General features: G+C 47.7%; 1 protein-coding gene across 3 annotated transcripts in view; it reads right to left on the bottom strand.

The window, feature by feature from the left end:
• Positions 1 to 22,427, bottom strand: part of MTHFD1L (methylenetetrahydrofolate dehydrogenase (NADP+ dependent) 1 like) — a 1,409,858-nt gene that overhangs the window by 1,123,810 nt on the left and 263,621 nt on the right. For all 3 annotated transcript variants that reach the window (XM_085612491.1, XM_085612490.1, XM_085612492.1), the window contains exon 9: positions 7,527 to 7,618. In XM_085612491.1, coding sequence (XP_085468617.1) covers positions 7,527 to 7,618 — 92 coding nt within the window. The remainder of the gene's footprint in view (positions 1 to 7,526; positions 7,619 to 22,427) is intronic.

Below are 22,427 nucleotides of genomic sequence, written 5' to 3'. Positions count from 1 at the left end.
TAAAAAAGAGCTTCTTCTGGTTTCCAAGGAACCCTATGAGTAAGATGTGGTAAACATCGAAACGAGTCAGGCGATGGGACAATTTACCGCGATGCCGAGGAGAGCCAGAAATGAAGTCCGTATGGTCGGCTCCCTGCCGAGTGCCCTGTCAAGCTTTCGGGCAATTGTTTACTAATCTTTTGACATGGTGGCCCTGCCGTGGGTAGGCGCACCACCTTGTTGAAGCACAAGAGGGGCTGTGGCCGGAACTTTTCCTGAAGCCGTCCAGCGCAGATAGCCTGAAACAAAAGTGACTCTCCTGTAACACCGCGGATCCTGCAAAGGAAAAGAAAATCACTTTTAAATGAAACGATAACGGAAACCCACTAAAGGGAAGATAAAATGCTCAAAGAGGAACCACATGCCCCAGCATGCTTTGTGATGAATTATGTACGAGGCAAAGCCCACTCAGGGAAATGAACCAATCAGGCATGCAGAGAATAAAACAAAACAAAAGAGCTTCTTCTGGTGTGCATTTCCAAGCAAGCCTTTGAGTAAGATGTGGTAAACATCGAAACAATTCAGGCGATAGGACAATTTACTGCGATGCCAAGGAGAGCCAGAAATGAAGTCCGTATCGTCAGCTCCCTGCCGAGTGCCCTGCCAAGCTTTCGGTCAATTGTTGACTAATCCTTTGAGACGGCGGTCATGCCGTGGGTAGGAGCACCACCTTGTTGAAGCACAAGAGCTGCTGCGGCCGGAACAAACTTTTCCTGAAGCTGTACAGCGCAGTTAGCCTGAAATAAAAAGGACTTCAGTAACACCACGGATCCTACAAAGGAAAAGAAAATAGCTTTTAAATTAAACGATAACGGAAACCCACTAAGGGAAGATAAAATGCTCGAAGAGGGCCCACATGATCCAGCATGCTTTGTAATTAATTATGCACAAAGCAAAGCCCACTCAGGGAAATGAACCAATCAGGCATGCAGAGAATAAAAATAAAAGAGCTTCTTCTGGTATGCATCGAAACGTGTCAGGCGATGGGACAATTCACTGCGATGCCGAGGAGAGCCAGAAATGAAGTCTGCATGGTCGGCTCCCTGTCGAGTGCCCTGCCAAGCTTTCGGCCAATTGTTGACTAATCTTTTGAGACAGCGGTCATGCCGTGGGAAGGAGAACCACCTTGTTGAAGCACAAGAGGTGCTGCGGCTGGAACTTTTCCTGAAGCTGTACAGCGCAGTTAGCCTAAAATAAAAAGGACTTCTGTAACACCACGGATCCTACAATGGAAAAGAAAATAGCTTTTAAATTAAACGATAACGGAAACCCACTAAGGGAAGATAAAATGCTCGAAGAGGGACCACATGCCCCAGCATGCTTTGTAATTAATTATGCACAATTTACCGCGATGCCGAGGAGAGATAGATAGATAGAATATATATATATATATATATATATATATATATATATATATATATATATATATATATATATATATATATATACATATACATATACATCGCTCCGTGGTCCACCTTAAGGCGCAGCTGCACTCTTCACGACGGGTTGCAAGCACGCACGGAGGTGGGTCCGTGCCAAATATCACCGCTCCAGTTTCCAAGAAACTTGCTGCACTCACGGGATCATTAAAAATGACTTTATTTGCAAGGACGCGTTTCGGCGGTATGCCTTCTTCTGCTTGCTTCATAAATAAACGTCACTGGCATGATTCTGCTTTTAAATTCATACCTGGGTCCTCATTGGTCCCTGCACAGTAACAGGAGAGGGGATTGGATGATCATGGGCCAATAGCAGTGCCCCGTTTCAGATTTTTCATATTGTCCGTGTACTCCGGTATAATGAATGTTATGTTCTTGGGCAACATGCCGATGTTATTTTCATATTGCGCCCCCAGATGGGCACCTCCGAAGCACACGGATCCCCACACTCTTTTCCCTGTGCTGGCCATTCACGCTGTGGTGACGGTCATCTTGCGTGATCCCTCGTCCGACCGTTGGGGTTCACAGCATGACACGTAGGAGTCGGTAGATAGCCGTAACTCCAACAGTCTGTATATATATATATATATATATATATCTCTCTACTGCCGGTCGCCAGTAGATAGTTCTAGTTAGGACCGTGTTTCCATAGGAAATCTGAAAATTCTATTTTGAATAACTTTGGCGCCGGTTGACGAATCTTCATGAAATTTTCAAAACTAATGGTGCGCTCCGCTCAGCTCCTACCCTGAAAGTCTCGGGGGGATTCGTCAAGCGGGGGCTGAGAAAAAAGGGGGGTCCCAAAACACGTTTTCCCCATGCATTTTCCCATAGGACCTTTAGTCGAAGGTACAGCCCGAACAGAATTACTTGAAATTTGGCAGAGAGGTAGTCCTCAGGTCAGGGATGTGCCTTTTGCATATATGGAGTCAATCTGTTCAGTAGTTCCTGAGAAAATTGCAGTTAAAAGCACATACATATCTATAGCCGCCAACCGTGGGCGCACCATGCGCGCACCGTGCGAGCACCCTAACGTGCGCGAGCGTAATTCTGATTGGTGGTTACATGTTAGTCAACGTTCGAATCGGTCGAAATCAGGAAGTGTCGGCTGCCATTTTGTTTGTTTTCAGTGCGAGAGTGAAAAAGGAAGGTGGCGAACGTGAAAAGGGGGCAGGGTAGAGAGTTCCTGACCCCCTAGCCTTTGTCAGGGGGTCCCTGAAGGACCCCGAAGGCAGAAAAAAACATTTTAAATTTTATTTTATTTTTTAAATCGCGGTGGTGCACGCACGGTGAAAAAAAAAAAAACGTTAATACGTAGTTTATTGTAAAATAAATATATAAAAAAAATACATACATAACTTAGCATTTAAAAAACCGTACAAATTCCCTTAAAAAACCATAGGTTTCACACATGTTCTAGTTAGCTGGACATTTCCCTCGTAAAAAACCAATGAAATTCCCCCGTTATAGTTAGTTCAGATAACTATAACTCGCGCGACCGCCACTCTATCACAAGGATGATGTCATGAGTGATGCCACTGACCATGTCATGAGTGATGTAATATGTAACGTCATGAGCAGGATTGCGGGCGCGCGAGTTATAGTTATCTGAACTAACTATAACGGGGGAATTTCATTGGTTTTTTACGAGGGAAATATCCACCTAACTATAACATGTGTGAAACCTATGGTTTTTTAAGTGAATATATATATATATATATATATATATATATATATATATATCCGACACATGGCAGGATTTAAGCAATTGGTTTGATTTCAACAAATCACTTTCAGTGCGTGGGGTTCATAGTTCAAGAAACGTGGCAGACGCGTTTCAGCCGCAAGGCTTTCCTCAGTCCCTGGTTTCAAAGCGTGTCTTTACAACTGGGGCTTGTTTAAATCTTCTGGTGTTATTGTAGCCACTCCAAATAGCTAGATGTTTCAGCCCCTCCTCTGCTTCTTTAGACCTGCTGCATGCAGGTAAATGGAGTGCCATGTGGTGACCACTTCAGTGAGCGCTTCAAACCAGACTCCCTGTGGTGTCCCAAATCCTGTTGGCATCTGGACCTCATTCACCCACAGCTGTGAGTTCAGGTATTCAGGCTGAAACCAATTGATTCCCCTGCAGTGAATACTACAGCCTCTTTCCCCGTGCACTAGAGTAAAACGCTGTGGTAATATATCCGCTATATAAACACACACTGAAAAAAACAACCAAAGGTTACAAGGTTGTTGTAGTTAGAAAATAAAGTTTTAAAAACCTTAAAAAGTCACTTTAGAAAAGAAAAAAAAAAATAAGGATACAGGGCTGTTCTAGTTAGGTTCAGATTTTATACACACAAAACCATAGAAATTTAGTAATTGCAGTTATCTCAAGAAACTGTACCTTGTGCCCCAAGGTAACAGTTATTTGCCACGCTCCATGCACAATTTTCTCATCAATATTTTTACTGAAAATGTTGGTGATTATCAATGAGGTCATAGACGGTGTCATGAATGATGCAATATGTAGGGCAATTAAGTGCATGGCAAGGGAGCAAGTTTTAGTTACCTTAGGGCACAAGTTATAGTTTCTTGAGATAACTAGAAGTGTTGAATTTCTACGGTTTGTGTGTGTAAAATCTGAGCCTAACTAACGTCCCTGTAGCCTCTGTTTTTTCCAGTGAATTTCTAGTGTTTGTTTTTAACACAAATGAATATTTAATTACCATACGTTGATCCAACCACCACTGCCCTGTGGCCACCCTCTAAAGGAAGCCAACCCGCTGGACCACTCCTTAGGCTGCTTTTGGCCCCTGTGACCCCACCCTCAATGCATTTTTCCAGGGGCGGTGGGCACAAGGCTCCTGGGCTCCCATTCCCAAGGGCCCAACAACATATTTCGGGGGGGGGCGGGGGGGGGGGCATGTAACTCCTCATCCCACGTGGATTTTGGCCCCGGGGACCCCCATCCCTTGGGCCCGGCACATTTTGAGGGGGGAGGGGAGGGAACATATTCCGCTGCCTTGGTTAAGAAATAGAATTTAAAAGAACGTAGAAATTCACTGAAAAAAACAACAAAAGTTACAAGGACGTTATAGATAGGCTCAGATTTCACTTGTACAAAACCAATGAAATTCATAAGTTATAGCTACGTGAGGTAACTATAACTTACGACCCCGCAATGCAATGCTGACCACCTCAGATATTACATCACTCATGACATGGTCAGTGACATCACTCATGACTTCACGGATGACATCATCCACAGAACCACTCACACCCACTCCCACCCCTACACAAAACTTATACACCCACTCACACACCTCACATAACCATTCACAGGCCCATACTAGTGCTCACACAACCACTCACGCACCCAGTCACTTACACACCAACACATTCACCCATACAGCCACTCACACATGCAGTCACTCACCCATGCAGGCACTCACCCATGCAGGCACTCACACACTCACTTACCCATACAGCCACTAACTCTGGAATAATACTTTATTTGATTAAAAATATCATCATAAAAGTTGAGAATACAAACCATACATATAAAAAAGGATAATTAAAATGACCGAAAAAATACAACATTTTAAAACTAGGCAGGAACAAACTTTTTTAAAAAGGTTAATAATATATAAAAGGAGAAAAAGAGTAAGCAATACTTGAGAAATTAAAAAATAAAGAGGCCAGAGAATTACAAGTGGATGCCGTGAATCTAACCAGTTCATTGGAACAAAAGTAAAATGTTAGTGTCTATAAGAGATCGTCTATTTCGCATACCCGGATGTTACAGGCATGGAGAACACAGAAAGGCCTTAGTAGAACTTTATAAATCTACAGTTTTGGTTTAGCCCCTACAGTTTGGCCTACAATTTAAAGCCACTAACTCACCCACTCAGACAAACACTAACCCACCCATACAGCTGCTCATATATCCAGTCACTCACCCCTACAGCTATTCACACACCCACATATTCCCCAAACAGCCACTCACACACCTATTCCCTTACCTATACAGTCTCTCAACACAGCTACTCACTTACCCATACAAGTACTCACACAGCAACTTACATACCCATGTCCACACCCATACAAGAACTCCCACATCCACTCACTCACCCATACAGCCATTTACACAGACACTCTCCAATACAGCCACTCACACACCAACTCACTTAACCAAACATCCACTCAAACAGCCACTCGCTCACCCATGCAACCACCTGCACACTGAGTCACTCACACAGCAATTTAGACACCCAATCACTCACCCATACAGTCACTTACACATCCACTCACCCACCCATACAGCCACTCACTCACCCATACAGCCATACAGCCACTTACAAAATATATGTTAGAAGTAGTATCACTCATTAGTAGTATCACTCAGTATAGTACACCTAGTATACTAATTTAACTTGTGTAGTACATTAGTATATGTTTAACAATCAAACTCTTAGAAAATACAGTCACTGGATGAGGTCATCTGAGATGTCACAAGTGAGGTCACTGACCATGTCAGGACTGATGTAATATGTGAAAAATTGGTATCAGATAATACCCTGATGTGAACCGATTGTCTGCTTCGGTTTCTCCAGAAGTGAGGTGATGGCTGTGTTTCAGTGTGCATGGAACAACAGCTGTTATGGATGATGCATTAATTAAGTTTCTGATGTCTGGGGATGGAAAGAATTTTTAAACAGGACACAGTGTATTGTTCTGCCAGTAGATTAGACAGACTAAAATTTTCGCCCTGATATAGGACACTCATTGCTGTCATGAGTTTGAATGATGTTAGTTTATTTGCTGGTAAGGAGCAGTGGAGGGGAGTGAGGGGACCGCTGGTTCAGTCAGGAAAGATTCAGATTTTTGCTACTTTTGACCCAAAAAAATAGGATCTTCACAATGTTGCTATATTGTGGAAGGGCTGCTTTTAATCTTGCATGAGCTGCTTACAGCTTTGACTATAGTAACAGATGTCCCTTGTCTGCTTTGATGCAATGATGCATTTGGCAAAGGTGGCATTTTTCTTACCTTGGTGGACATAGAATAGCCTCTTTATTGCATTTTGCACTGGATCTCATTTGATTTGGAACGTGTTTGAGCCATACTCATTTGAGTTATTTAACTGTGCATGTTTCTCAATTACCATTTGTTGGCTCTGAGATATGATACAGCCTTTTGTTTTAAAGTTCAACTAATCCTACCAAATGCATGGTTATTTGAAGCATCAGCTTTGCAAATTTCCTTGAATACATTAGCATTTACGGTATCAAACAAATGTTGTTTGGATAGGGCTCATTATGACAGGATGGTATTCAGAAGTTAGAGAGCACAAAAGTGATTACCATGTGATATGGCCAGACTTCCGACTGTATTGTGGTCTTTGTGGTGCCCATTCTGTGGGTGAACACCATGTTAAGAGTGTGATCTGCTAGGTGGGTACGTCACTATTTGACTGAACTGGAGGGCTTATATAGTTTCAAGAATTTCAGTTGGTGAATATGGTTTCGTGGACAGAACGGCAATTAATATCTTTCATGGGTATGTATTCCAAAGAAAGTTGTTTAGGTCTGGAATTTATTTTTCAGTAAAATGCTTGTTTATCACCGATGAATTGCCAATCGATATAATTAATGTGAGGGACGGAAGAGTCATCATTTTGAAGCAAGCATGACTAAGTGGCTTGGAGATGCAAGGCCAAGGTCATGACATAGTTACGATACAAAATAGGAAGTGACATACCACCTTGAGCTATGCATGTTATGGGAACCACCAGTGGTAGCACATCAGAGCACCTGGCTGCATAACATATAAAACAATGGTAGTTTCCAGAGGAAGCACTCGGAAAACCAACCAGGTCAGTTTCAAGCAGCAAAAACATCTACAAGATTTTCAAAAGAATCGTTTGATAAACCAGCTGCTCCCCCCTCAACTATGAACTAAAGGCCAGCACAGAATACAAATGGATGGATGACAGCAACACTGCTTTGAAACATTTGAATATTACAAAGTTGTATTATTTGAGACAGAGTTGAAACAAACCTGCATCCTTAAAGCTGCTGCTAGAGGACTGACCACCTCTACGGCTATTTCACCGCTGTGCTGGAGTTTTGAATAAGAGTCGGTGGTTTCACCTGAAAGTGAAATGTTAAAGAGAGGAGGTAAAAGATTGACTTTTTTCGACGCAATCAGAAGAGACTTCCTTTCACATTAGTTACAAGAACTTTCACTCTCACACTTTGAAGTTCGAATGCAAAGTCAAAAAATGATCTTTTAAATAACGGTACAAGTGATCACTTTAAATTCAGACAACACACATAAATCAACTTTTAGTTTAAGCGTTAAATTCTCTTTACACCATGGCAACACACCCAGAATCTTTTTGGTAATAAGGACTGTGCCTCGTTTCAATGCATGTAATGCACTGCTTTAAACAAAATGTATAAAGTCTGAAAATAATGCATATCCTGCAGCCAGAGAATCCCCGGAGTTAGTGGAAAAGGAAAAGTCGCCCACTTGAGCGCCTTCCCCTTTGCTTAAGTAAGATTAAAATCCAGGGCAATGAATGCGACTTCTAGGAATGGATAACTGTCCAAGTCCCTGGGATTGGACTGCTATATAAACAGTAGGAGTGTATAGTGTATAGTGTGCACAGTACCGTCACTACATGTGGTAGTCCAAAACAGGGGTCTCTAGTTCAAAATTAGAAGAAGAAATGTTAGTATAATACATTTTCATTAACAGAATTAAAAATATTTGAGTTCAAAATAATAAACAAATAGTAAGAGTAAAGGGATAAATAGATGATCCAGTATAAAGTGATGGTTGCTGCCATCTTGGAAGAATTCCAAAAGGGTTGAAATTCAATTAGTTATTCGCTTGATGCTTCCGCTCAAGATGACCACAACAGACCTGTTCTTCTATGACGCTTTTCTCATGGTTTCACATTCAGAATTCGTAGACACTATGCACCCTGCCGGTCTCTCTGCTTTGTTTCATTTAATGTATTTGTTTTTATTCATGCACACTGGCTTTCTTATATTCTTCACTATCCTTGATGTGTTCTGGTTTTCTGTCCTCGGATTTCGACCCTGTTAGAGTTCTTCCAAGGAGGATCGCCATTACTCCACACAATCAGATTTCCATCTCTTTTCTGGTACTATTTCACCCAAGATGGCCGCCATAGCCATGTCCTGTTTCTATGACATCTTGCTCATGGTTCAGAGGAAGCTGGAATTCCGAGAGTGCACAGCACTCTGCTGATCCCTCTGCTTCAATTCAGGTTTTCTATGGGCTCCTTCATGGCTTGGTTTTTACTTCCAGGATAATATATTGCTGCCAAGCTATTCATCACTTTGGCGTTTTCCCTGCAAGTGGACTGCTCGTTTTAGATGGCCACAATTTTCCTTCCAGAGCCTATCCTAATCCTGGACATAGATGTAACGTTATTGATATGTTTTTTTTGGGCTCATCATCCAAATTCCTGCATGATAAATTATTAATTCTCATTACTGGACTTGCTGTATGCCCAGCCACCATTTCCCTTTGGTGTATCCTGGCAATCACTGCAGGAAACATCAATTTGGATTTCCACATTTTTCTCGTGGCGAGTTTCATTGAGTTTTACCCTCTTACATTTACTATCACTTCTGTTATGATATTCCCATTTCTCCTTTTCCCCTTACTTTTCAGTTAAGATTCTCATTTATACATGCGAGTACATCATGGTGTGTTCTTGCCTCGTGCTTTCAAGCTCTAGATTGATTTTTTTCCCCCCTTTTGCTTAGCTTACTTTCAAGCTTTCCATACTGCGAGTCCTGATGATGATCCCTCAATTTAATGGGATGGGAATTCCATCGAATTTGTAATTTACGTATCCTTACTGTCATTATCTAGTGCTGAGGTTCGTAATTATTGTGCTTGTGGGTCACACACACTTGTATGCCATTTATTAATATTTTAGTGTCACGTTTGAGCACTGAGCAACTTTTCCTTGTGGATACTTTAAATATTTCGGTTTAATACATTTTTGAACTCATGTTTTTCTTTTAGGATATTAGAACTTTATTATACTAACATTTCTGCTAATGGTTTTTAACTAGGGACCACTGTTTTGACTATGCCCTTGATATTTCTGGATTACCCCCTGCGGTTTTTTTAACCCTGCATTTGAGGGTATGAAAAAAACTGGGCAGTGTGCCTCAGAGCAGCCTGTTCTGTCCAGTACGTCCTTACTGCCATTCCTGATACTCCCTGGAGCACAGCTTCATCCAACATCCACTACTTCAAGAAGTGACCCATTTCACGAATAGATTCCGGCATGAAAATCCTCGGAATGGTGGTATTATGTCCATGTCTGGCCCCACTTTTGTTATGGACAAAGGTATGGTTAAACCCAAAGGTATGGTTAAACCCAAAGGTATCTCCGGTTGGTTCGTGTATTCTAGTTTGCTTTTATCAGGGGTGGCTCATATCACTTGGTTGTCCTATCTGAAAAAATCCTTTGAACTGATAGGTATGAAGGAGCTGTTTGACAAGCCATCCCTTGTTACAGCAAAAATCAAGGATGCTGTAAAAGACAGCGTTCTAAATTATTGGTCAAAAGATAGATTGATAGTAAAATTCATGCCTGCAGTTAGAAGATATGTCCTGCCTGCTCTCAAAGACCAATGAGATAAAACCATATTTCACCTCCAAATCCAACGTACCGGCGTTATTTATCATTTTTTAGACTCTGTAAGATTCATTTTTTGTTATCTTTCCCTCTACAGTGTGCTTCGTTGCGCAATTTGCCACCATGTTGTGTGTGAATAAATAACCACACAAAGTACGTGCCATTTTATTTTGTCTCCTATATGATGTTCCTAGGAGGGAGTTTTTAAAACCTGTACTGCAGAAATCAAGCCTTCGAACTCACCGGCAGGGCTTGGCCTATCTCCAGAACTTGGTAAATATGGATGCTGGTTGGGCAGCTCTGAACTTTATAAGGAAATCATTGGTAATAAGAAAGATATAAATGGGTTCCCTCCGGTTAAAAATGTATGACCCAGCCCAGAATTGATTAATGTAAACATTGATTGGAGGACGTTTCTGGATGTTTTAAATAATGTCTATACCCTTTTATCTCCCTTATATGATGGGAAAAGGATGCAATTTAGATGCTGACCCACAGTTGATTAGAATGATAATTTTGTATTTTAAAGATTACGCATGTATTCTATTCCGATTGGAAATCTTCTGTAACCTTGTACTAATGCTACTCAAAGAAATGTGATATTTTGCTTTATGTCATGCTTTTATGGATTCACGCAAATTTGAATAAAGGTTTTATGTTGATGATGATGGTGGTATTGTGATATATTGTGTGATGAGACTACCAATAATCAGGGCCATTGGAATTATGCGATTGTGTGGCTGCAGAATTTTTCACATAATTAGATTTCTCGCATTTGCCACATAATCCATCATCTGCCACATAATCTGCAGAGTTTAACAAAAAAAATTGTTTCTAGCTCAAACGGTTCCAAAGTTACTTAAAAAAGCAGCCACACGTGTTGCTGCGCAGTGGTAGGTCCTTTGCAAAGGTTGACTAGTCACCTTTCTGTTGCTTATTGCTATATTTGGGTGTTAAACTGTCACTTATGAGGTGCAACCAATGCTCAGACAGTGTTACCAAGTTTCAAAAAGACGAAATAATGAAGTAATGCCATTACAAAATGTGCCGCATTATGACGCATATTTTGACTTTTGTCGCATAATTTACTCAACCCTGCCGCATAATTTGGTCCTCTAATGCCGCATAATTACTGTGGCCATGCCGGTAATGTAATATGCCTATATTGGATGGTCAACCAGTTTTTCTCCCCAGAAAACGCAGTGGTTTATGGGCCACGAATCGTTGCCTGAGATAGGGGGACTTGCAGAACTTTTCTGGGATACGCACGAGTGATTGCAAGTTGAGTGGGACTGTGCTTGGGCCATGTAAGTACTGCCAGATGTCCTGCTTGTTAAGTCTAGTTTTTGGTTTTCCATTTGTATACTAATAGTCTCTTCACCTCTCCTTCTCCACACTCTCGTTACTGCTCATTGTACTCGCACTACGCTTTTGTCTCACCCCGTGGGATGTGTATACCCAAAGTAACAGCGGTATGATGAAGTGGGGGACATGCAACTCTTTCTTATGTCAATAACAATGGTTCTTTGTTCATTCGATTGGCATCAGTGCCAACTATCCATGGCTTTGTAGTTCGTATGTGTATCTTTCTAACATTTACTTGTGTGCAATAAAGAATTGCTTAAAGAATCCGCAGGGTGATAGCAAGTTTGGAAGCAGTGCTACACTGAGCTCACTAAAATAAAGGAATTTCTGGAACATTCCACAGCGTCTTCACAGACAGCTGTAGACTTAAGAAAACACCAGGTTTTTGTTGCAGATTCTGGATTGTTCAGATAGCCATGTTTGTGTTCTGGCCCAGTGGAAATGAGTTTCTATAAATCCTTTTATTTGATACTAGATTATATCAGTCACATTCTTCAGACAATAATGTACACAGCCCCTTTTGTATTTTTCCAACTTGGGCCAAGTTTGTATTCGACTGTTTATTATACATAAACATGGCTTGAAAGAATGGCCGGCTCAGATCGGTATTTTGACCACATGTTTGAAGTCTGTGTACACATCTGCTGTCCAATGAGACGCTTCTCTGCCTTACACGAGCCTAAACACGATAACTTTTATAAAAAATACTCTTGCCATTCAACCTTTGTGATGGGGTAAGAATGCTGCACACTGTATGGATTTAATTAAATAAATATACCCTCTTTGTCAACGGAATTAAATACATATTCAGTTTCTGTAAGGGGCCTGAGTCTGCGTCTTCCAGTTTGCTATTGCTGTAATATCAAGTTTAAGGGTTACTTGGTGGTTTCTGGATGCAACCAGACGGAATTTGTGTCTTGTTATGTGATGATCCGTGCCAGGGCTTAGAAAAGATTGAATGATCTCGTTAGATTTTGTGTTCCTAGCCTTTTTGGATGACTAGTGTATAATGCCACCCGGCCTCTACTATACTTTGCTGCACAGTAAGCAACGCGAGGGCCGGGCACGGCCGAGGTTATAAATAAAGGGAGGAGCGACCGCTCTGGGTCACTCCTCGGAACTGTACATCTGGTGTATGTGCGTCATTGTTCTAGCATTGTGCATCCCTTCCCAACTGACGCTGGCAATGAGAACGGTCACACACCCTGCGGTAACCTGCAAGCAGTCCTGCCCGCAGCACTCACCTGAAAAAGATAACCTACCGGAGGATGTCCATGCTGCGTGGTGCAGGACGCAGTGGCAAATCACTGGGCCCAGATGCAGAGTCGCGGTCTCTGCCACGCTGGCTCACGGGCCCGGCGAAGATGGTCATGGGCGAGTGTACACCGGCTGGGCACCGGAGAAGCCGCAGCACCCCAGCGCGGAAGAAGCTGCAGACAGCATCTCCTGCTGGTGGCAACAGCACACCGCATCACGTGTGTGCGGACGTTCCTGCAGGCCAACGGAGAGCAGGTGAAGCCCTAGCTTCACCCCCCCCCCACGTGGGCGTCAAATGAGGTGAGCGCCATGAGGCCGCCAAGACGTAGCCACTCTGGGCCGGTTCTAGGATTTTTTAGGCCCCAGGCGTAGGAGAATGTGCGAGGCCCCTCTACTTTACATAAGTGACACCTTCAGGGCTGCAGAAGCTGCCTCGTGCAGACTCCTCCTGGGCCGCAACTCCTCCTATCGGCCACCTACAATCACCTCTTTTACAGCTCAAATCGGGCTGACAGTGTGAGAATTGCTTGTGGGCTGAGAGTTAAAACTGAGGGGGCGCCAAGCCCTGGACAATGGGCATCCCGCAGTGTCTCTGAATGGGCAGGAGCCTAATTGCAGGACAAACCTGCAAAATGTGATTCGTTGCAACTGGGACACGAAGAAGTGTCCCCCTCCCCTAGGTCTTCCCACGCAATCCCTAAGAGGCCCAGCGAGGGGGACCCAATTGTTACGACACACCTTTCTTTCAATTGGATGGACAGGGGTACATGAGGACCGGTGGTGTGTTGCACTTGTGTGGGGCCACATGCTGGGGGGCCGACTGCGATGCCCTGGGCAGCTGCCCACACTGTCCACGCCTTGTGCTGGCCCTGTAGCCTGTAATGGTTGATGGTCTAGAGTTTACGCTGTGCAACCGCACGTCATCCGCAGGCCAGGTGTGGCCTACGGAATCCAATAAAGGGAGCCAGCCCGCTCGGGGGCGAGGTCTCCGATTGCATCACGTGTGTGGCGTGCATCATTTGCCCTGCGGCTCCGCAGCAGCCCGCACCCCGCTCGCAGGCCCTGCCTCCCCCCCCCACACAACACTGGCGACGAGGGTGGGGGCCGATCAGCCTCACGTGCTCCCGCAGCAGACCCCGGACGCCCTAACTCCCAGCATCGGGACCGCCGTGCTCGCGCACGTGCGCATCGGTGGAGCTGCGGCCTAGCACCACGTGGGTGCCAACGAACACAGGCCGTCGCTCTCTGGTCCCCGCGGAGCAAGCAGGGGCACGTACTCAGCTGCCTGTCCCTCAAGCGGCGAGCAGTCCAAGTAAGAGCACTCACTTCAATCAAGCATTGGTTGATCCAAATGGGGAGATGTTGGTTTTCACATTGGCTGTGGTCATGAGGGGCAGCTCGCTAGCGCACTGGGCACACTGGAACCCCGCTCACTGCCCGTTACAGCACCCAGGGAAGTGACACTTGCCGGCCTAGCAGGGACGGAAGGGGAAAAGCGGAAGAGGGACAGAAAAGGAGACACATACCACCCACCGCACGTTGGCAGCTTAGCTAGTGCGTGCAGGCAACAATGAGCAACGATGGTCAGGCGGCCGCACCAGGCCCCGGAGCAGCACCCGGCCCAGCGGTTGTGCCAGCCCCCATCCCTTTCCAGCATGCAGCATCAGGGGTCCTACCCCCTTTCAGCGAGCTAGAAGACCCCAGCCACAGCGGCGCCTCGGTGGAGGGTGTGGATAGAGCGCCTCAACATTTACTTTGTTGTCACAAGAGAGGTGGACAATACCATCAAAAGGTCCTTACTGTTACACTACGCGGGGGATGAAATATTCAAATTGTTCAAGCACCTACCAAACACAGGCACAGCCGCGGACTATGACGCAGCGGTGGCGGCCCTCGATGCCCACTTCGACCCACAGCTCAACCCAGATTTTGAGCGGTTCAAATTGCACCAAGCCCGACAACGGGAGGGGGAGTCGGATGGACGTCTTCTATGCCCGGCTGCGCGAGCTGGCGAGCACCTGCACGGAAGACGACCAGCCGAAAGAGATACGCGCCCAGCTCATCCAAGGGTGCAGAGACAAGACGCTCAGGGGCCTTATCCTTCGCCAGCCAAAGATCGCGCTGGAGGACATGCTGGTGCTGGCAAGATCGCACAACTTATCAGCCGCCCGGGCCAACGAGATGGAGCAAGCCCCGGTCAAGCGCCCAGTGAAGACAGAGCACATCAAGACGGAGCGAGCGGACGCCATCCGAGCCAGACCGCGAGGAGACCACATACCAAGAAAGGGCGAAGCAGAAGTGTGGATACTGCGGGTATGAGCCGCACGCGGCAAAGGACTGTCCCGCGCAGGAAAGAACATGCACCAACTGCGGTATCCCCAACCACTTCGCATCAGTGTGCCGGAGACGTACAAGAGGCCGAGAGTCTCGAAACAGGAAACCACTGACCAAGGCGGTACAGCAACTGTCCGTGACCGAAAGAAGGCCACCCGTCGAGCAGACAAGAGGAAAAAGGGACCTAGACGTGAGCGAAGAGTCGTCGGACGATGACGAGGAGGAGGTATATATGATTTAGTTTGCGAGGGAACTCAAGTTACGCCGCAGGCCCCAACCGATGTGCGTGGTGCACGTGGCAGGGACGGAAGTGCAAGCCGTGATTGACACAGGAGCCACGGTGAATGTGATGGGCCTTCAACAGTACCGACGCCTAAGACCCCGCCCGCCGGTACAGACGTCCAAGACGAAGATCTACGCATACGGGGCTGACACTCCCCTACCTCTGAAAGGGAAAATAACGGTCCCCGTTAAAGCCGACGAATACGAAGTGATGACAACGATCCATGTCATCGACAGGGAGGCGGACACCCTAATAAGCAGTCACACGGCAGAAGACCTGGGGCTAATATCCTTCGCCAGGAGGGTGCAGACACACCAAGTGGAGGAGCTGCTCAACCAGTTCCCTGAATTGTTTTGAGGCCTCGGGCGCATCAAGTGCGACCCCGTGAAGCTACACATCGATAAGACAGTCGTCCCTGTCGCATTGAGGCACAGAAGAATCCCGTTCCACTTGCGACCATTGGTGGAGAAAGAACTAGACAACCTGGAAAGACTTGGCGTTATCGAGAAAGTATCCGGCCCGACGCCGTGGGTGTCCCAGATGGTTATAGCGGAAAAACCGAAGCAACCAGGAGCGATACGGCTATGTATCGACATGAGGCTCCCCAACAAGGCCATAAAAAGGGAACGGCACATCACGCCGACAATGGATGACATAATAGCAGATGTAAACGGGTCGAAGTGGTTCTCGAAGATCGACCTTAACGCGGGATACCACCAGCTCCCGCTGGCCAAGGAGAGTCGCTACATCACAACGTTCAGCACCCATCTGGGACTCAGGAGATACAAGAGGCTCAATTTCGGGATATCCTCGGCAGCAGAAGTGTTCCAGAATACCATCCGGGAAATGCTGTCGGGGCTCCCAGGGGTGTTGAACGTGAGCGACGACATTCTCATCCACTCGGCCACGGCGGCCGAACACTACAGACATCTCCGCAACACCCTGGCGCGCCTCCAAGAACAAGGGGCCACCCTCCACAGAGACAAGTGCCAGTTTTCCCAACCGTCCCTGGAGTTTTTCGGATACATCTTCAACCAGGAAGGCATCCAGGTAGACCCTCGGAAGTCCCAGTCGATCAAGGACGCCCCTGCGCCCACCTCGCCAACGGAGGTGCGAAGTTTTCTGGGCATGGCGACATACTGCGGGAGGTTCATCCCTGGACTGGCTACGCGAGCAGAACCCCTCCGAGCCCTCACCAAGTCGGATGCCCAGTGGCAGTGGGGACCGAAAGAGGAAGAGGCGTTCCAAGGCATCAAGGATGCCCTCCTGGGAGAAGCTACGCTGGCATACTTCGACCCCTCGAAGCGGACGGAAGTATTGGTCGACGCCAGCCCTGTAGGACTCGGTGCCGTGCTGGCCCAGGAGCGAGAACCGGGCCGATGGGCCGCCCTGTCATTTGCCAGCAAGTCCCTCACGCCTACCGAAACAAGGTATGCCCAAATAGAGCAAGAGGCACTAGCCATCAAGTGGGCCTGTCACCACTTCCACTTGTACCTCAAAGGGCAACCGTTCACGATGGTGACCGATCACCAGCCACTCGTGCCACTCTTCAAGGGGACTTTACCGAACCCCCCCACCTCGCATCGAGAGGTGGGCAGTTCAGTTGCAACCATATGAAATGGAGGTGGTGTACCGACCTGGAGCCAAGAACCCGGCCGATTTTCTATCACGGCACCCGGACAAGGCCGCTACGTCCTAGGACGAGGACGACACTGAACAACATGTGCATCTGGTGTCTGAGGCAGCCTGCCCGAGGAACATGACCCTCGAGGATATAAAGGAAGCGGCCCTGACCGACGGAGTATACACCCGAACACTGAAGGCCGTACAAGAGGGATCATGGGCACATTACTTGAGGCAAGCTAACTCATGGAGCCCGGAGGAACAGGAGTACACGACAAAGGTGTGGCGTATCAGGCACGAGCTCAGTGCCACCCCAGACGGGACCCTGCTGCGTGGACCTCGGCTAGTGATACCTCAGGCGTTACGACAGAAGGCAACCCAGATAGCCCACGGAGGGCATCAAGGAGTCACGAGAATGAAGTCCAGGATGAGGGAAAAGGTCTGGTTCCCAGAGCTGGAGAAGATGGTAGAGGAGTATGTCAGACGGTGTCCGCTGTGCCAACTGACTGGGGAAGCCTGCGCCAATCATCACAGAAGATGCCTGCACAGCCCCGTGGTCTCGGGTCAGCATAGACTTCGGGAGCTTCCCGGGGGGGAAACGCACCCTTGTCCTAGTGGATGGATTCTCGAAGTACCCCATAGTGGAGGTAGTAGCGTCCACAGCCTTCGTCCACGTGGCACCGATTCTGGAGAAGACGTTTGCCATGTTTGGCTTCCCGGAAGAGATCCGCAGCGACAACGGTCCCCCGTTTCAGGGGGCTGAATTCGCCACATTCCTTGCCCAGAGAGGGATACGTCATCGACGCATAACACCCCAATGGCCGCAGGCCAATGGAGACGTAGAGCGCTTCATGCGCACATTGAACAAGGTATTCCGAATTGCGGGGGTTGAACAGGCCGACCCGAGAGGCGTCTACACGAGTTCCTGCGGGAATACAGAAGCTCTCCCCACTGCACCTCAGAGGAGCCCATGGGCGCTGATGCTCCACGGCCCACGAAGAGACTTCATCCCCACGTGTCCCGGGTGGGCGCCGCCCCAGCTGAGGGAGAGAGAGACACTGTGAGAAGTTGGCCTGATGTATGATGTCACTAGTTATAGTGTACACCTTATATCAGTCCAAATACCCTTATGGTGATTGGTTGTAAAGTCAACCTTATAGACCAGCTATCCTAGTGGTAGCATGGACAAGAGCAGTCTTAGGCTAAACTCTGAATGGCATGTGAAGCCAGCTGTGATACCATATATAATCCCTTGAATACCAAATGAAAGGACACCACAACAGATATATATATAAAATAAAGTGTATTTATTCTAAGCAAACCCTCAGCACTCTTTATGAGTTTAGAGGTAAGTACAACACAGTCTTATTAATGCATACAGTAAGTCACACAGGTAAGTAATACAGTTAGGCCCTAGGGGCCACGCAAACCATATACTAAATAAGTGGTATAAGAACCACTGTCACGGAAATAGAATAGGCCTAGGCCTAGGGAATCGCTGGGGCTACACTACACTAGCGTTAGTTAGGAAGTGGGAGGCCCACGGGATTCGTGTGCAGAGTGGAAACACTCACGCGTAATGCGTAAAAGTCAATAGCAATGTTACAGTTTAGAAATAGATAGATTTAGGACACTTCCGGAGTAGCTAGGAAGTTGAGACTTGAAAACTAGACACTAGGATAGTCACTATCCTGATGAGCACCGGAGTACCCAAGTTACCTAGCCCACAGGCTGCGGGTGCATAGGGGTGAAGATGCGTCGTTTTCGTCGTCGACTCCTATGGATGCCTGAAGAAAGATGCTGACAGGCAGTCAGGGGAGAGTGTCCGGTGGATCCCAAGGCTGGGATCAAGAAGAGAAGAAACCTGCAAGCAGAAGGGACAGAGTCAAGGTCACTAGCCAGTGACCACGTGGAACCAGGAAGGAACCAGGCGATGTCGTGAAGAGTTGCAGGTGAAGGTGAAGCTTGTCGCTGCAGCCAGGAGGACCAGGAAGCGTCGAGGACGACCAGGACCAGGAGGCGAGCTGTCCCACGAAGGCTCTTGCTGTCGGCGGCGTCGAAGTTGGACTAGGACTCACCAAGCCTTGGCAAGCGGAACCCACGAAGAACAAAGGACTTGCTTCTGGTGCAGACCAGGAAGGTCTGGGGTGCTTCTTCTTTGCAGAGAAGCGGGAGCCAATCTGGAGGAGCCAAACCAGCGCAGAAGATTTCAGGGAGCGTCGTCACAAAGGCCACTAGCCAGCGGGCAAGCAACCGGACAGACGCGGCAAGCAGGAAAATGCTGAAGGGCCCCACGCAGAACTCGTGGAGTGTGGGGGGCTGGTCTTCGGTGCAGATGGTGCTTGGGGTTGGGGCTTCTCAATCCCCGGTGCACAACTTCGAGGGTACCTCAGAAGCTGCGCTGTAAGTTACTAGCCACTTTTCCCAGGTAGCCGGTCCCACGTCGCTCGTCGCCTCCACGGATCTCAGCTCTGCTGCAGATGTGGATGAGGGTCGGAGAAGTCTGGAAATCAAGGCACTGGTCGGGCTCTGCAGTCGGTTCCTCGTAGAACGGTCGCAAAGCAAAGGGTAGTCTCTTGATGGTGCCTGTTTGCACAGGGTAGCCACTCCTTGGCTACAAGGGAGATTCTTCAGTCTTCTTCTTTCGTCGAATGTCGAAGGTCCAGAGTTTCTGTTCAGTTTTGCAGGTTCAGGATAATCTAAAGTCTTGAGGCCCAACTCCCACTCTTATACTAATCTGGGGGGCTGGGATACCTGCTAGGTCACGCCTTATGGGTGGGACCTGGGAGGGGGTGGTTACACCCACTTCCCTTTGTCCAGTTTCGCGCCAGAGCTGGGGCTGGAGTGCCCCAGCGCCGGTTTGAACTGGACTATGCAAGGAACACCTTGTGTGCCCCAGGCATGTCTCATTCCTTTCAGCCCACCCTGCCCCAATACACTAAAGGCTGTCTGGGGAGGTGCTAGCACCTCCCCAAGCAGGAAACCTATTGTCCAAGCCTCCCTTGCCAGGATCACTCCCAGCAGCAGGGGGTCAGACTCGTGTCTGTGGCAGCAGCATCCATTTTGTGATGCTGAGGCTTTGGTTAGAGTTAAACAGCAAAGTAGGATTGTAACATGTCTCTCCCTCTAGAAGGGAGGAATAATATCCTCATCACCAGAAATGGTATGGGGGTATTATTCCAAAGTGTTAGACACCTTACACAACATGTTTTGATAAAGCCAAACCATAGTTACCATAACCGTTTAAGATTATAAGGCATCTTAAGAGTATATGGTAGGCTATATCATAGAACAGCTATAAGGACATGGTTCCGAAAGCTGCAGACAGGCTCAGCTCATGCTAGAGCACCATCTCACATGTTACCAAGCACTCTGCCTCCAGGATTGTTAAGGCCTGCCATAGGAGTGACTGATAGGTACACATGTGTCTATATATAAGGGCAGATATAGGCATACTATATCTAAGCAAGGGGTGATTACACGACCTTGCCCCAGCTGAGTGATCAGCCAGTTGTGTCCGATTGGAAGGCCAGACCAGGGGTGGCATAATACATGCTGCAGCCCCTGGGAGGCCTAGGGTACACCTATGCCCTGGGTACCTAGGGTACACTGTACAGGGTCCAATAAGGTGATCCTTACCAATTGATTATGTACCTAGGGTACATGGAGTCCATTTTAAAGAGAGAGCAGACAGCCTGAGACCCTGAATGGCAGGATCTCAGGCCAACTAAGTCGAAAAACCAGCTAGACACTAGGCAAAAAAGTTGGGGGTAACCATAGTCAGATATCCACCTTCCTACAGACACAAGATCGAAGGACCCGCCGCAATGACCGCGCTAGTCACCGGCGGCGTGCGACAGAAAGGACAATCCACCCAGGGTCCACCGTACTCATACGGGATCGCCGCCCTGGAGGGAAGTTTAGGACCAACTACGAACCAGGGAGCTGGACAGTCACCGCCAATCAGGGGACAATGGTCACCGCCCAAAGAGGAGGCGAGGAAGTGTCCCGCAATGTTTCATGGTTCAAAGAGATACCCCAAGACCCCTCCGCAACCGCCACGGAAGGACCGGCAGACACCCCACCCCCCGCCGCACTAGGAGGGGGCGAGAACATCACAGTCTCCACGGCCAGCCCCACTCCGGCCAGCGGGCCCAGTGCCAGTCCGTGCCTGCGAAGCTCACCCAGAAGATACCACCTGAGACCCAACCCCGGGCCCAGCCAGAGACTGAGGGACTTTGCCTGCTTAGAGGTAGCCGGAAGCGGTGGACGCGGAGCACGCAAGTAACCCCACCTGTGTAACTGTACTATGTGATTGTCACGGGGTTGTTCTGAAATAAAGGGGAAGGGAAAGTTTGTTTTGAGTTTCAGATAAAGTTGGATAGGGATGTAATGGTTGACGGTCTAGAGTTTACGCTGTGCAACCGCACGTCATCCGCAGGCCAGGCGTGGCCTGCGGAATCCAATAAAGGGAGCCAGCCCGCTCGGGGGCGAGGTCTCCGACTGCATCACGTGTGTGGCGTGCATCATTTGCCCTGCGGCTCCGCGGCAGCCCGCGCCCCGCTCCCCGCCCGCAGGCCCTGTCTTCCCCCCCCCCCACACAACATAGCCTCTATTTGGAGTTCAGCGGGAGGTCCACCCTGGGGGATCAGTGTGTTGAGGTCTGCTGCTGGTGGGAGGGGCTGAGACCATTTAAAATATAAACGAAAGGAAGAGAGGTAAAAAATAAATTTAAAAAAAGAGCCTGATTGAGATGAGTACCGACTGAAGATCAAGGGGGGAAAAAACAGGGTCAGAAGAGATAAAAGCAGCACCAAAGAACTGGCACGATTGATAAGGCAGACAGAAAGAGCACAGAGGCAAGACAACGCTGTGCAGGAGAACTGCTTTGCATTATTGGCCCTACATTAGGCAAGCCTTCATCACGCACTCTTCAGTCATGGAGCTGCTGCCCTTCAGCGAGCTGGCGGACGCCGTAACTATTGCGCCACGCTGGTGGCCGCATGTTGGGCGCTTACAACACTACTTCAACGCCACTCGAGAAACAGATAGTGCAGTCTAGAGGTCACTTCTGCATCACTTTGGGAGGGCCAAAACTGTACGACCTGTTTGAGTTCCTGCCCAATACAGGAAGTGATGCAGATTTCGATGCTGCAGTGCCAGTTTTAAACAGACACTTTGACCAACTCAACCCAGACTATAAGCAGTTAAAGCTGCGCCAGGCTAGGCAGTGGGAGGAAGCTCCGGAAGCTGTCAAGCACGTGCACCAACATCAATCAGTCAGATGAAATTAGGGCTAAAATCATACAAGACTGCAAGTTGGCAGCCCTCCGACGGTTAATTCTGCGCCAACGTAAAATCAACTTGGAGTCTATACTGGTACTGGCGAGGTTGCACGAGATAGCAG

This window comes from Triturus cristatus, chromosome 6 (genome assembly GCF_964204655.1).
Source record: "Triturus cristatus chromosome 6, aTriCri1.1, whole genome shotgun sequence".
Taxonomy (NCBI): domain Eukaryota; kingdom Metazoa; phylum Chordata; class Amphibia; order Caudata; family Salamandridae; genus Triturus; species Triturus cristatus.
Note: the sequence above shows the minus strand (reverse complement) of the source record. Positions and strands in the feature narration are given on the sequence as shown.